Source organism: Neodiprion fabricii, chromosome 2 (assembly GCF_021155785.1).
Source record: "Neodiprion fabricii isolate iyNeoFabr1 chromosome 2, iyNeoFabr1.1, whole genome shotgun sequence".
NCBI lineage: Eukaryota > Metazoa > Arthropoda > Insecta > Hymenoptera > Diprionidae > Neodiprion > Neodiprion fabricii.
In genome coordinates, this window is record NC_060240.1 from 8,104,622 (window position 1) to 8,121,251 (window position 16,630).

Consider the following 16,630-nt stretch of genomic DNA (forward strand, 5'->3'; position numbering starts at 1 on the left):
ACGCTTTTGCATTATATTTTTTTTTTTTTTAATTATTTGTTGCAGACAGGTAAACTAATTTCGGCAAACATGATACTGAACACTGAGAACGAAGAACTCGAAAATCCCAATTCACTTCACTCCTCCATCCCGATTATTCGTTAGAATCGTACAAATTTGAACTGTGCAACATTGTTCGTTTGCAACAAGTGATTTAAATGCGCCACAGTCAGCTCGAACTATCTTAGCACCCTGGTACGGTCAGTTGGTCAGTATCGACCGCACGTACCTGGCGTAAATTGTACGAGGGACATTCGTTGCATCGATTATTTCGCATTTGTGCCGTCTAGACTACCATCGTAGCCATGTCCTTTTCCGCGACGTAAACTTAATTCGTAACTGGTATGTTAAAAATTTGTTCAGTTTTACGAGGCACGTGGTAAACGATCGTTTCATCTGTTGCACATTGACTCTGAGCCAAATAATCATCTTTTTTGTGATCGAACTTGCAAAGCTTTGACCGTGAGGTGATTATCCCTATTTAAAGCGCGTTGCGCAAGTTCGAACACCTCAGTTAAACACGACAAACTCCCATAAAATCAGCAGCCATCAATCGCACGGTGATTACTGTCGTTAATCACGGGAACTTTCGTTATATGCAAAACAAAATGCACAGTGATTCGAACTTTTGCTAATGCACCGGGGTTCAAATTTATCCATCAAACAGGATCGCTTCGTATTTTAATAATATGTTTTTACGGTGGCAAGTGAAGTACACGGATATAAATTATCACTGTGCAAACGACTCAATCAGTGAGTATAATAATTTGTGGCTAATTTTAAAATTCTGTGTGACAAATTAAACGACCGTATCAATGTTGCTCAAACGTGTCTGAAGTAAGTGCAGGTAATTTTAATCGTACAATGGCGCGTCCGATATACGAGTGCAATTTCGGACTGCGTAGTGAGAATTACACAGCCAGTGGTCCGATATTTTGTACAATCAACAAGCAATACTGCTGCAACTCACAATGTTGCCTTGTACAGCGAAGACCGACTCGCCAGCTTTGGGAAGCCTGGTACTTTTGGCTCGGACTCGCTTTGCTCGCTCTATTTCTGCTCACATCGGTAAGATAATGTTTATTTTGTATTATTATATAGTTATTAATACAACGAACCGACCTTGATGACGGTTGTAAAATTTATTATTCATTTCACAAGCATCGGAGAGTCAGTGATATTCATATCGGAAGGATTACAAAAAGTTTCCCGCCAGAATTACAAACTCGCTTGAATGTGGAAAAATTTTTGAGACGATGTTAAACCGATGAATGAAAGCCGCGTGACAAATTCTAGAAAAATTTATTCCATCAATGACCATAGGAATTATCAATTTCTATCAACCGAAGTTACGATGGCTGTTATTTTTCTTTGACCATAAGTTCAAATGACAGTTTAAACCTTTCAACAGGCAAATTCAATCATTCGAAACGTATTCCATCCGAAACTGTTAATTACGTTTCTCATCTCAGCTTGGTCAGTGATATCGAGGCGTTAAATCGAGCTTACATCTCAGCCGGGTTTTCTGTCGGAATAGAAAGCCAGAAACGTCAATTATATTACTTTATTACACATAGCTTGTGCATTGCACACGAACGAACCATGCTGAGCGCCTGGCGGGGCGCCGGCAATTAAACGAGCGTCTTAGTCGCGCCGGAAGTTGAAAGTATCTCTTTACCTCTAGTATTTTACTACCGTACGTATGTACATACATGACACACCGTGTCTCGCTACACGGATAAACAAGCACCGGATCCCTATAAAACGTAGATCGAATTGCCAGCCGATTAATAATTGTTTCAGGTAAGCAGCTACCTCGTCAGTAGCTGCAGGCACAATCTTCACGCGGCTCCGTTCGGCTTCAGTAATCAAAGATCACTGTCAAGAGACGGACAAAACGGCGCCAACAGTCCAAATCAGATATCCGTCAACGTGATCGCAACACCGGAGACCCTTTCCCCCCATAGAAAAATGGTCCTTGTTGCACCGCGGGCGAGTCTTACACACATGAGTAAGTCGGTTTCTTCTAGTGGTATTTTTCTGTTGAAATCGCCGTTCAACGCCGGCAGATAGGCAACCAAACTTGCATCTTGTATATGTGGGAATGAAAAATGTAGCCCTGGTTGCCTATCCGCCGGCGTTGAGCGTTGAGTTTCGTAGAAAACTCTCGGTATATTTAAATAGGTACTATTTATACTCCATCGAAAAAATTTAACGAATCATAGCTAACGATTTGTTTGTCTTGAAAACACGTACTTATTTTTCAAGAAAATAAAATTCCTCCAGTCAAAATAAATTCAGTTTCAAGTTGTTTATATCCATCAGTATGTGCATACAAATGTGGCGTACTTGTAATCTTTCTACACAGCGGATAGCAATATGTTTCACATGTGAAAGAAGAAATTTATAAAACATATGGAAATTCTTTTAGCGCCAGTCGTCGCCTGAGTTCTTCGCGTGGAATGCAGCTATACATACTACCATGTATTACATGGTGCAAGCATATGACATTTGCTGCAAAACTTTCGCAACTGTTTCTGTTGCACTCATCGCGCTCTACCAAAATCAATTACAAATTTATGCCGCAATTATACCTACATACACGAGTCCTTGCAGCGCACTTGATGTGAAGAGAATGAAAGATTTATTACAGCTGCTGAAGTAGTAACGAAGATTTTTTGAATCACATCTACTACCCACAACTCAATCTATTATTATACACTATCTTTCCGCCCATGCGAAACGAATGTATGTTCGTTAATGCATCACCGCGTGTAGTAGACAAGGAATAGGTAAATATGCGTGTGTGTGCGTGTGTCTGTGTGTGTAATACGAATGATAAAAATACACCTGTATACTATTACTAATATATATCTGCAATAAATTTATCCCTTATATTTATACTCCTATGAGAAGTTGCGTTTTTTAACAAAAATTATGCACTTGGACCGCGATCGTTATTAGAAAGTAGATAATTACGAATATAAGTATTTTACTCACTAGGCGCAACATTCCTGCAGCTGACGGGACCAAATGATGGAAGAAAAACAAAGTGAAAATAAAATTGTGTGTGCAAGTACAGATATGAATAATTAGTGCCTGCGTATGAATGACTAAGTATATCTACAGCCATCAAGTATGAGGAAAATGCTGAGTTTTCACACATATAGCTATAATAGATACACAGTGTACAAGTGTTTTATAAGTAGAAGGCGTGGAAAAGCATCGGACGCGTTGCATAACGTCTACTCACTTTATAGCATATAACTATATAAATGTTAATTGACATTACGTTAGCCATGTAATAATTTATCGTATAACTAATCGTCTCGAACCAATCTGCGACTGCAGCACGTTGATGTTATAGTATTTAAAACCTACGAATTACAGCTCGTTATACATTCGCTCTAATGTTTCGAAAGGCAGAAAGCAGCCGTCAAAAAACAATTAAATAAATGTCAAACTACTCGCGCACCAAATAATAACACACGCGTGTTTATGACCCGGTTGCTAATTATTTATGGAATACTTAATTCGCCAACCGATGTATTGATGCAATACCGAATTGAGCAAGTAACTAGAAATTGTATTCTTTTTAATCAACACCCGATAGCACCCGTGTTTTTGTAATTAACAATACAAATAATAGTACAATAATTGTAATTATTTGTACATAAGCATTAAACGACAAATAAATGTATATTTCAAATGAAAAACTGCACAATGCCGATGATGTTTCGCACCTTGATTGAAGGGCAAATGATGTAATACAATACATGATTCACTGACCTTGTATGGAAATTCAGATGATAAAATCTGTTGTGTGAATTTCAATTCTGCATAATACTCATTGAGATGCGATGATTGATTTGATTATCCTCGGACATTATAAACGTTCAATGGCGAATTATACTGCGGTGACACATGCTGACCGTGAAATATAATGTAGAACAGAAGTAAAAAAAAAAAAATTCATCGAAAGAGAACAGAAATATTGACGTCACTTTTGCATGTAAGTTGAAAGTAAATTGCAATGAATATTTCACACGTAATTGACTTCAAAGTCCTTGGTCTCCGTTCGCTATGCACACGGAGAATGGTTTAATCGCGTTTTATCCAGCTCATTGTTAACATGTATGGATGAATTGCAACGATTGGCAGGATTGAGGCGTTTTAAAAAAAAAAAAAACATGCTGAACCGCAAGATCGTGACTATATTTTTTGCCGAACGAATGAAAGTATTAAACTAAACATACGTTGATATAATAATTATATTTTTCTCGGAGTTTTTTGAGCAGATACTCTGCTCTATACGTCGGTTTGGTTGTGCTTATTATACCTATAACTACAAATAGTAAAGGAATAATCGTGACGCTTATTTTTTAGATATATAATAAACTCGGAGGTTTTAAGAGCGAGGGAGAAAAATGAAAAGCAACGAGTGCGAAGTCGAGACGGTGAATGCGAAAATACTAAAGTAAATTCGGAAATATGTAAGAAAGGAAAAAAGCAAAATGGGTCGCTCAAAGGCAATGCGTATCATCAAAAGCACCGCGACCAAATTTTCCCGCACATTAGAGGGGTGAAGTATTACCCAATAATGTCCGTGATGATGGAATTAAAATAGGATGGGAATAAATTTTCGGAGAGGGTTGCGCGGGTGAAACGCGCGAGACGCGTTATAATTCCGCGGCATGAAAGCCGGGCGCCATGAGCATTAAGATCAAGTAGGAGGTGGTAAAAAATAAGGTGGAAAAGTGTGTTTCGAACACGATCAGAGGAAGAGGTGAAGCGCGCCTTAGGTGGGAGGTACTAAAATTAGAGAAGCATCGCAAGTACACATCATCTTGAGGCTTCGCGACTACGTGGACATTTTGAAAGAAGCTTTCGTGTCACGAGGTCGTCCGCGTCGACGAGAAGACGGCGAGGTTCCTGACTCCACGTCTTCGACGGGATTCATCCGATACTTAAGTCTAATTGCAAGACGAATATTCCTCGGTCAGTACGGAGTTTCTTTCGGGGAAAAAAATATGTATCATTTGCATATCTATCGCGAGTACGTTACATATAGGTATTATTATAGGCGTACGCGAACATGCGGCACGTTTTAACCGGCTAATTAAACACCGTACTGTAATTACACCGACATGGCGAGACTGGGAGGCGTGCGACTAGCGGCAACAATCGTCATCTCAATTACAATTAAATTGCTCTCCGTACATGGTAAGGCTCATCAATTATTCCTCTTATTATCATACGCACCTTCTATCACGTGACCTCTCCTTTTTTTTTTTTTTTTTTATTTCGTTTTGCATTATTACCGTGTAGACACAACGCGTAACAAAACTTAGGCGCTATCAGGCCCACTTTAGGCTTTCAAAGGCCACTTAATCCCTCGCTTCGAATCGTATCTCTTCAAGTGTTTCCGGTCTTTTGATTGTCACTTCAATCACGTAGATACGGATAGTCCATCGGTTGGAAAAGATACCGAAATTTGAAGAAGAAAAATTAAAATTTTGCCTACATATTTTATCAATTAAATGTTGATTCTACGGTTCAAATTTTACAACACTTGTATCAATTCCATTACATCGTTACGTTACATCTTCTAAACGAAATGATTTTTTGTGACACTTCTTTAACGTTTCTACTATAATCCGTAAGTCAATGTAAACAAATTGTAAATGACTTAGCTTTTGCGAAGAGTTGGGCTTTCGTTTAGAATATGTAGTTACCGAATTACACAAAAAGTAAAAGTTCGTAAAATTACAGTGCAAACAACTGTAGTACATCGCACGAACAAACAATTATCTTAATTGCCTATTAACTACGTTTCTAAACATTTTAAAAGTCATTTACATTAGTCAAACCCAATTATCGGTAATTCGGGATATCTGAGACGATCTATACCACGAGTAAAATTTTCTCTGTGTTTTTTTGATAAATATATAAAAGGAAATGCGTCAATGACACCGCGGAATTGGCAAAGTTCCTCTATCCTCTATCCAATAGCGTGGGAGACGGCGAGTGGTGGATGCATCGATTGATTCAAGAATAGTTTTCCCGCGTCCAGAATAGAATAACGCGTTACAGTGTGCGTGCGTAATAATGTGCAATCCTCGGCGTATAACAGTGGGCCAGGTTGTTCCCGCGGATAACGGAACCCCCAGTTGTGAGAGCGTAAGGCAGACTCGGCGTTACCGAACGCAATAAAGCACCCGCATGTTTCAGGCAGGAAATGCGTGTGCACAACCAAGACGTGCATTGAAACCGGGAAGGACACCTGTGGTACGCGTTTCGCCTGTTACACGGAGCTCATCCTCACAGACGAGGGACAAGGAAATACGACAACTCGCGGCTGCACCGAGTACGTAATGTTAATTCCGATCAATCCCCTCCTGCATGAATAACCCAGGTTTTCAAATTGACCCGCTCTTTCCCGGCAGCCCACAATTTTCGTGCCCTTTGCTCCTAGCGCCAGGCAACGCGCCACGCTCGCGTGTACACGCGATTGCAGTCAACGCTAAGGGCGGCGTTTAAGGATTGACGGGATTTTCGTCCTAGTTAGCGCGGGAAAATCTCAATTTCGAATATTTGAACTCCGCGCATAACCGAAGAACGATAAATTCGATTTGGTCGATAACTTCGGGCATATCGTGAGAAGGTTCTCAGAATAATCCTTAAAATAATCCTACATACCAGCGATAATTACAGGACTGACCACCCAACTGGATTTCTTAAACCTCTGCGATATTTCTCGCTGGAATTTGAAGACGAGTTTTTCTCGGTGATCCTGCGTGATACTTGTTGCAACGCGATAATGGGGATTAAAAAATTAACAATCGCTTGATGAGCGCGGGGCGCATGAATTGTGGTTGTAAACTTGCCGACTACAGCATAAGACGTACAGCATGTTTTCGTTAATTACGGAGTTCACTGAACTCAATCACGCACAAGAAGCCGGAACCTGGATACTCGCAAAGCTCTGCCTAATTGTCTACTACGCCTTAGTTCTCGATTCACTTGATAATTGTTGGATGTGCGCGTATAAATAAGTGGCAAGGTATCAATTTTTTTTTCCTTTCTGCTTCTTTCTTCCATGGCAAAAAACATGCGGCATAATTTACACACGCATGATTCTCCGCGCCAAGTTTACCGAGGTTCCTTAAGTATTTACCGCCTGGTTTAACAGTAAATACATAGATAGTGAATACGTGAAGTTTCTAGCCGTTTGATTATAAACAGTTTCTCCAAACGGTGAAACAAGACGTGCACTGACTCTGCTGGCTTATCGTAGAAAATAATATACACCGCACACTGTGCGTGTATACTGCAGTACGTGTAATTAAGAAATGCAAGCATCAAACCGTCACTTTATTCCGCAACGCGCTCTGCCAACTCGAATAATTATCTGCCTAATTGAAATTGCGATTCTGTATAAAGCCCCTGAATTCCATTGCACTTAACGACGGTTCGTTCCCGTTTCCTCAATATCTGCTTATATTCCTCTAACGTTGTTTCACTTTACCACTAGATACCGATTTGTTTCACTGACTTTTTATAACAGCTCGACAATATACCGAAGCGCGAGTATTGCTACAGTTTCCTTACACTTACTCCCATGACACTTAAAACTATCATAGCGAACGCCTGCGTTCAAGTTTTTCCCGGAAAAAGTAATACGTCTTGAAGCGGCCAATACTGAAGAAAATACTGGCTACACTCCCTCAAGATTAAGTGATATAATAATAATAATAATAATAATAATTTCCATATAATATTCTAAAAGAAATAATCCGATCAAAAGAGACGAATTATGGATTATCGCGTCACCTGATGTTCCAAAACCGTACAAGGTAATGACTGAAGTGAAATTATGTAACAGCGTTTCATCTGCATAATAATGTACAGCGATAAACATTGCTTTAAAAATTTATCCGTTACACATGATCAAGAAATTGACAAGTATCTCCCAGCTATATAAGAAAATTGTTCATCGAAGTAGAGAAGCGTAAAAATTATAGACATGAAAAAGAAAAAAAAAAAATGAAACAGCTATGCCGAACGACTAGATGAATCATAAAAAGCCGGCAATGAAATTAAAGCTTTAATTACAATACGCGTGTACAACGGAGAAATAATGCTGGTTCATACAACCGTTAGACATAATTAGTCCAGACGGCGAGCAGCATGTTCGGAAAGTGACATTCGGATAAGTCAATCGTGAGATATTGCCTGGCCGAGGAATATGCATGTGTTGTATGTAATGCGTGAGCGTCTCGTACCGAGAATTGAAACCCCTCGTTCTCCAGAGTAATTGATGTCTCGAGCGAGATATTTTATTTTCGAAATATGGTATGCGTAATACCGACACATACGCATCTCTTCCTCACTTCTCGCATCGCATATCTATGTACCGCGTGCCTTTTTTTAATTTCCGTTTCTTTTTCCCATCATATATCACGCACGAATGCAACGTATAAAACGGATTGCATCGTCAATGTACGTATATCTTTGCGCGATATATCATTATACGTATGCCTATGTAATACCGTACAACGTGGAAATGATATTCATTTAATTAGCGGATGAATCGGTGCATTATTCGCGTTCCGATTAAAATTCGTATACGATCATGTATGGATAACATTACCGTGATCCCGTACCGTATACATACCATAAAATCACGCTATCTCCCGCTGGGATAATAATGAGTATGGTAAAAATTAACTGGTATAAAACGACGTGCGCACATGTGCTCCGAGAACAATTAATTCCGAGTTTTCGCATTTATAATAAATCTTTCACAGTTGTAAATCATCCCCGTTGATGTCGATCCTCGACTGCGTAACACATGCGTATATACCTACTCATTGCACTCACTGCACAATTGCATGACCGACGGTGCATCGCGTAGACGATTCACCGCCGACGGAGAATTGTGCAGCAAATATCCTGCGCCTAGCTAATACTGCATGCATTGTACAATGCGCGTGTATTCACCCGATGTGACCATGGCTTTGTGCCGCAGGTACGTACACCCGTGTTTGTATTTATATATACACATGAACACGTATGCACCTAATGGGCATACTTTTACTGGACGTGCATGCTCGTTACTCGAGTTATCTCCTCCCGCAGGCCAGAACTGCAATCTCTTTTCCTCGGTGATTGTACCGATACTGAAATACCTGCAGACGACCAAAAATCGTTCTTACAGTGCCGGAGGTGTGTATAAAGAATGGCGAGAATAGTTTTGTTTTTATTTTTTTAGACGGGAATGTACTTAATACGTAGGTTATTTAACGTACGAAAAGTATTTGGATGCAAATTCAATGTGTGATTCATTGTGCAATATGTATAGATATATACATGTATATATATACGTATATATTCAATGTTCTGCAGACTGTTTCGTGCGGTGGTAAATTCTTCGTTTGTTTGGTTTGTTCGTTTTTCAAAGTGGTTTCTTTCACATTTTATGTGAAATTATCATATCCATACCCTAGGTTTAACAGAAAATACTGTATGAAGTACAAACACAGCATGCGGTACACATTACACGAAGCGCCAGAGGTATAAAAAGACGGGTAAAACGGAGACGAATCCCGTTCGAGTCAGCGATTACTCTGTCCGCCGATAGCCCAGGGCGTCGTATTTAATCGGAATGCGACGAGATTTTGATGATCAAACTTGAGTAAAAATCCCTATACCCAAGTACGTGCCGAGTATTTTACTCTCGGAGAGTAGCTGTATGAATTTCGTGTTACGCCTTACGCCTATACATACGTATTATAGATGTGAACTCGCGCGATTGACACGTCGGCATTCAAATCAAGCCAACCATATGCGAAGAAAAAAGTAGAAAAGGAAATTAAAATAAAAAGTTGCAACCAGCGGTGAGAGATAATCATCTTGTTCCTCGAATACTGTTTGAAGAAGCAGAAGAAAAAAAGATATTAGAAAACATTCAGAGACAGATATTACGTATAAGTAAACGGTTATGTATAATGTATGTACATGTTACAGCTTCAATAGCGGCTTCTTTGACTGGACGGAGAAACCGTAATGCCTATAAAGTGTCCAAATGTTAACCGCCTGCACATTGCGTAAACTCTGTCACAGGATTTGAGCTAATTCTAAACAAAAGAAAAACAAAAATTTCAAACAAGATGAGAGAGAAAGAGTAATTGAAAAGAGATAGAAGGAATTTCAAGCGTTGCTGCACTGTAGAAAATTTCATTTGTCATACTTACTAGAAGTTTCTGGTAAATTGAAAAATTGTTGGAATTACAAAAACAAAAAAAAAAAACTACCGAGACTCGAGTAACTTATATTTAGTGAGAATATAGTTGTTACTATATTCTTTGGTTACCGAAACATTGAATCTGTTTGGTTGGTTGACTGCATTTTTTCAGTTTACATATTATATTTTCAGCATAGTTCTTTTCGATTACGGTAAAAGATGAAAATAGATAACAATGACTGTGCAGCGTGTATAGTAACCGTGACTAAAAATTGATTTCTGCAATAATTAAAGTATGACTCTCCCCGATTCTCGACAGAGACGCGACGCCGCTTCTGTGCGAGAATCCTCCCAGGTCCGAGGACACTTCGACCGGTTACCAGCACCGGGTTCGACTGCCGCATTTGAGATGCTGCGACTCCCACGACTACTGCAACCGCGGTGCCCTCGACCCTCTGTTGCAGGATCACCGTCGGCCCTTGTCAACCCAGAACCGCGATCCCGTCGTCAGCAGCGGGGACTCTCAAGGCAAATCCTCGGACCCCCCGGATCGCTATCGCGATAAGAAACTCCTCGACTCTTCGGCATTTACCGGCGACGGCAGCGGTCTGAATTCCTTGACCCTTCGGCAGGTTAAACCCCTCCACGTGGCAGCCCTTATTCTCGCTTTGGCCGCCCTCATCTCGGTTCTCGCTGCCTGTTACGTCGTCACCAGGTACGTCTTCTTGCAAACATTTTTTCTCGACCTTGGTAAACTAACGGGCATTATTTTGCCACGAAGTAGAGAAAAAATAAATTGAAAATAGGACGCGGGAATGATACTACCTGTATGAGATATTCCTAAAACACTAACATGTACGTACTTTCGTAGTTTTTTTATCGAGATAAACAATTTTAGTACCAGTCGAATTTCGTCATATTTAGCAGTATTCCGTCCTATATCTCCGTAAATATTTGTTCGAATTGCTTCGAATTTGGATCAAAAGCTTTCTTTTCACGCGAGAAACACGTGCGTGTGATTTAACTTTGAGTGCGTTTACAAATAAAAATGTTTCGATTTCGAGCGTTTTGTAAATGGAATACAACAGTGTTAAGCATCGGTTGACTATACCGCAAATTGTATAATAATAATGTCAAAATTGTAATTTTCATTCTTTCGCATGATATAGAGACTACGGAAAGGTTATGGGAGGATCCGGTTTTGAAACGCCCACTTTGAACCTGACTGCGATTTCCTGGGTATACGAGGAAGTAAAAACGTAGAACAATCCATTATCGCCATTATACCGTTACGTGTAATGTACAGCCTGACGTTTTATCGCTGACTTTATATAGTTTATACTCGTTTTCCGCAGTCGTCTGCAATTGTTTCTTGTCACTTTCTATTATTGTAAGACAACGACCGCGGCTCTTCCGCTTCGTGGCTTGCCATGCCGAGAGCCTCGCGGTCTGAAAAAAGGAAGGTTACAAAACTCGGAGACTCGTTTGCCTGCTCAAATAAAAGATCCATTATAGCTCGGTACCGGCTCCACGTATAACTATAATAACGATCCGAATCACGATCGTATTTATTTCTTTACAATAAATTCTAGTCACTTTGATCGATTAGTTTCTTCTTAGCAGGATTTGTCAGCGACATGAAAAATCGATAAAGATCACAGAATTCTGATATCGCGTTATTCTTTCAACCGTATAAGGAAATTTTCGAAGGTTTTCATTCGAGCTGCGAACCTTGACGTATTGTTACAAGAATTTGAAACCGTGCTAAGGGGTGACTGTAAGTCTAAACTGTAAAAAAAAAAAACTCCCTCGGTACAGGCAATTTCACTTGAATCTCGGTAAAACCTTACACTATCATAAGCATTATAGAAGTAGCTCTATGGACCCGCTTCATGTTGGCTTTGTCCACGATGCGGTTTGCACTTATACGTGTACACGGACATCGCGTGCATCCGTCAAATGAGGCACAAAGAAGGCATATTTCAATTTCTCCCGGTACGATGTGTTTAAATAAATTATCTTCTCGACGTCGAGCATCCTCTCTGGAGTGAAAACAAAACCGGTAGCGTATTATAAACTCTGCAAGAGAATACGTACGCGATACGTAAGTACCTTACACCGATTCTCATACGACCGTCTCATAAATATCTTGCGTAATCCGTCATGCCGTATTGTTATATTTTCACTTGTTGCCACGCCGCGTTGCGGCTGTATTCGTTACATTGGTTTATTGTCAGCGTTATACGGGAATACAGATATCACACATACGCACGGAGACACGCATACACGAATGTTCTTAATTGCAGTGGGATTTTTTACGCGTGTGGTATATACGTATTTCGTGTGATTTATCGACATTTGCATTTCAACGACCGGAGATAATGCCTCATTCGAATATAAACCGGTAACTTATTTTACACGTTAGCCTGCAGACAGGGAGTAAAACCCCCCCATTATTAATTACACGAATCTTCAGGCCGGATCTTAACGAGACATGAATTATAACTCGCGAGACTTTAAATAAAAGAGCGAAATTATAATGAGAGCCATCGGGATGGACTACGATTATTGGCGTAAAAAATCGCATATATGTATGAATTTCGGTGTCGTCACAACGTGTCCAAATCGAATGCAATCGCGACTGGATGTTTCACGTTGTACGGCTTGGAATATTTGGACAAACGAGGACAAGCAACAATGTCTCGTCACTCATGCTCTTCATTCCGCCGTGGTACTCGAGCGGTAGTTTGATTATACGTACGAAGTAGCTGGCGAGACCGAGAGATATACTCGAGAGCGATCGAAGCTTTTGAAGAAGAAGAAAAAAAAGCGAAAAAACAGGGAAAGTACAAAAGGAAAAAAGAATTATTATAGAAGCACTTCAAGATGACGCTTATGGCGAGCGAGGGCTCAGGCCTAACACTTCACCCCGTCTCGTATTTGACTCTTGAAACTGCTCGAGACTTTCAAGAGCCGAGAAGAGCGTCTGTAAACTTGAAGCACCCTGCTGCAGTGCTTGGACGCGATGTTTCGTTTCTTCGTGACCCTTAATTTTCATCCCATAGCTGCAAGCTCATCGGCGATTCTCGATGCGCAAAGAGGATATAGTACGACAATTGGCAATTTTCCGAGATGCGAAAAAAGAAAGCAGCTGCATACGCGAACGGTATTTTTATGCATTATTCATGTTAACCGTGATTGGACGGAAACTAGAAAACCGTGTCTGGTTTTCGCGATCACCTGCGTAACCACGTTAGTATTGGAAAATGTCCTCGTGACGTCAGAGTCTGGTTGTCGGCGACATTTTATCGCCACATAACCTAAGTTTTTAATTTTAATCGAGGCAAATCGTAATTCTTGGTGGTTTAAATTACTCATGTCACATAAATTAATGAAACGTAATGAATGATATACCTGTTCTCATACCATCCAGACGCGAAAAAAACACAGTCAACGTTCATCTGTCAGCCTGGTTGCATTGGTTCGATTTTTTTCCACCAGATGACGCATTGCCAAGCGACCGAATCCCAATAGCATGCAATAAGTGGCCAGAGGCAAGAGCTAAAAGCTGCCTGCTGCTACTTTGAAATATTTCAAACTTAGGTGGACGTAGCCTATCGCGGTGAAAAGGATCAAAGTACATTTGTCTGTTCGTGCAGAGTCGTCAGCGATTAGAGGGTTACTTATGGAGGTTAAAAACAAGGGAATCGACAACGTCGTCTGCTGCGTCATACACATCCACGTTATAGGTATACGTACACGCACGATGGTCGTCAGACTTTGTCCGTTCCGGTCTTCCACTATCAGCTCGGTCGTCCGGCTATCTCGGCCTCCATTTTCCCTCGGCATCCAATTCCTCTTTCTCTTTTAGTCGAACGCGTTCCCTTATCAACGCCTCGTCTCCTTCCTCGCCCTCCTCCAACCCGTCGGACGAATTCCCGGCAGCTCGAAAATATCTATCATGGTCCACACGCGTAATAGATCCCCGTCTGCACTCCGGTCACCATTATTACAGGTATACAGAGAGGGACATTAACGAACGAAAGGACGGTGCAGCAGGTCCTCCCGTTATACCTGCGGCATCGCGCAACTTTCGCCCGCAGGATGGATATCGCAGCATCCCGGTTACATTGGGCCTCCCCCCCCCCCCACCCCCTCAATAGTAGGGCCCAGAAACCCACGAAAGAGAGACCCCACCAGACCCCGGCATGTCGCGTCGGTCTTTTACTCTCTAATCTTGAAAAGGCCCCCCGAACGCTAAGTGGGTTTCCGAGTACGGAATATCTCTACGGAGGATGAGGCCCTGCCCTCCCCCTCCCCCCCGCCCCCACTCTCCTCGCCCTTCTTCCAGCGACCGAAGGAACGGCTCGCCCAAGGCTGGACCTCGCGTTTATATACCTCCTCATTTTCTCATTTTCTCATTTTCTCATTTTCTCATTTTTCTGCCATGCAACAAGCCTTCGCTGATGCATGAACCGCACAGTTTTTCTCTTATTTCATCTTACTGTCGCTTCGAATTATTGCAGGGGGACCCATTAGTCCCTGCCCATGCCCATCCACATCATGTAGCTCCCTTCCTTCTTTTCCTTCCTTCTGTTATCCAGCTTCTGTACTTACCAGCGGGTTAGAGCCGAGGTATAAAATCAGGTTCGAGTTCCTGACCGACGGTTATACATAATGTGTAATCACTTTTCATGATTACATTCTAAGCTATTAGCGAGAAGAATTTCTCACGCAACTTTCCACTCGCTGAACGGCGCCGTGTGCACTTCGCCGTCTCGAACTTCACAGTGCAGTGCTGCTGTGCAGTGAGCGCAACGTTTTTTACATTCTTCTCTTCTCTTCTCCTCACTGTGCTCCTTTGTTCGTCTTCCCCTCCCCCCCCCCCCCCCCCCCCCCCAAGGCCCCACCGACGGTACAAGCTGTCAATAAGGCTGTGCAACAAGAACGCTGATACGAATGCAGTGTATCGATCATTCTGAATATGTGTAAAAAACAAACGCATATTGCACCAGTTCAACGTGTGCATGGAGTTTGGATTATATGAAAATAAAAAATAAATTATTATTATTATTTTCAAAATCCGTCCGCGACGTGATCTTTATATCAGTCGCAAGTTAGGCGTGCTGCAGGTTTTTATTATTTTTTCGTGTACGGTATAATGGACCGGGTTTCTAATCTAATCGGTTTTTGATGATGGATCGGGATCACCGCAGTAGCCTTTCAAAGAATATATATATATATATATATATATATATGTATACACATATATATTATATATATATATATCGACAAACGCAACGCTAATTGTCTCCTAATTTTCATTCCCGGCTAAAAGGATCTGGGGGAAAATAAATTCTTAGCTTTGAGTAAACGTACCGGTTTCCCTTTCTTTCTTGTTTTTTTTTTATTTTGTTCTGTTCTGTTCTTTTAATCTGTTGTTCTTCTCCCTTCATTATTACCGTAGTTGCTCCTTCTTTTTCCTTGGTGCCCGCTTACATACGTATATACATAAATGTACACATATACGGCGTGTATAATAAAAACAGAGTGTCGTCTCTTGTGTGCTTTACAGATTTGCCCGACTCCCGAGTGTTTACGAAACATATTCGGTTACTACGCGATGTCAAGTGTACGTTAGGTATAGCTATGTAACAGACATGCAGACACACGTTGTAAATTACAAAAGAGACTAAACAATAACAGGAAAAAAATGTCGTGGGCAAAAGAGCGAATTTTTTAATAAAGAAACAAACAACCAACGCATGACATAACATACAATCGTTAAAATCGAATAAAAATTTAATCCTGTTTCTCCTCCTTACAGATTTCTACGATCTAATCCGTACCCGGCATCGAGCCAAAATGTCAACTGATACCATCGTTGATCGCGTCGCCGCTGTCGCCACGCGGTATAAAAATTGTACCTCGGAAAAGTACGCGAATTATCCGGTGCATCTCTACGTCGAAGGGTAGAGAGATGATCAAAGAGATCAGGAAGCGAGTGGGAATATCGACGTGAAACGAGCGTGCGTGTGTCGGCGATCGGGAAGCGAGAAGCACAAGGGCAAAAACCCTCGGCGCCGGAGCTCGGTTCCAGTTCGCAGCTGATCACAATGGGTGTAAGTATCATGTGGCCGATGACGGTGAGTCAAACAGCGGGTGAAAAGGTCGGTGAGGCAAAGGATGAGGAGGAGGAAGAGGAGGGTGGGTGCAGACAAGGAACGGCCGGCGAGCACATGCAGCGACGCAACGTGGCGGGAGTAAAACGGAGCGAAACCGGGACCGACGCCGACGGCGACGTCGACGAGGGCGCGTTGCGACGCCCGGCGTCTGGCTGGTCTG

The 16,630-nt window shown here is 41.4% G+C and overlaps 2 protein-coding genes across 2 annotated transcripts; both read left to right on the top strand.

Moving 5' to 3' along the window:
• Positions 1–240: 240 nt before the first annotated feature.
• Positions 241–3,757, top strand: LOC124176198. Its single transcript, XM_046557142.1, has 3 exons — positions 241–1,107; positions 1,843–2,050; positions 2,471–3,757. Exons 1-3 carry the CDS (start codon positions 904–906, stop codon positions 2,485–2,487), a joined length of 429 nt encoding a protein of 142 aa, XP_046413098.1. The 5' UTR covers positions 241–903; the 3' UTR covers positions 2,488–3,757.
• Positions 3,758–4,912: 1,155 nt separating this feature from the next.
• LOC124176941 lies at positions 4,913–16,237 on the top strand. The gene is made up of 5 exons (XM_046558845.1): positions 4,913–5,037; positions 5,123–5,262; positions 6,271–6,406; positions 10,605–11,000; positions 16,113–16,237. Exons 2-5 carry the CDS (start codon positions 5,187–5,189, stop codon positions 16,159–16,161), a joined length of 657 nt encoding a protein of 218 aa, XP_046414801.1. The 5' UTR covers positions 4,913–5,037; positions 5,123–5,186; the 3' UTR covers positions 16,162–16,237.
• Positions 16,238–16,630: the final 393 nt, after the last annotated feature.

Coding starts and splice junctions, on each gene's coding strand:
- LOC124176941 (XM_046558845.1), top strand. CDS start 5,187: ATGGCGAGACTGGGAGGCGTGCGACTAGCGGCAACAATCGTCATCTCA. Junction 5,263..6,270: donor TAAATTGCTCTCCGTACATG/GTAAGGCTCATC, acceptor CGCATGTTTCAG/GCAGGAAATGCGTGTGCACA. Junction 6,407..10,604: donor ACAACTCGCGGCTGCACCGA/GTACGTAATGTT, acceptor GATTCTCGACAG/AGACGCGACGCCGCTTCTGT.
- LOC124176198 (XM_046557142.1), top strand. CDS start 904: ATGGCGCGTCCGATATACGAGTGCAATTTCGGACTGCGTAGTGAGAAT. Junction 1,108..1,842: donor CTCTATTTCTGCTCACATCG/GTAAGATAATGT, acceptor TAATTGTTTCAG/GTAAGCAGCTACCTCGTCAG.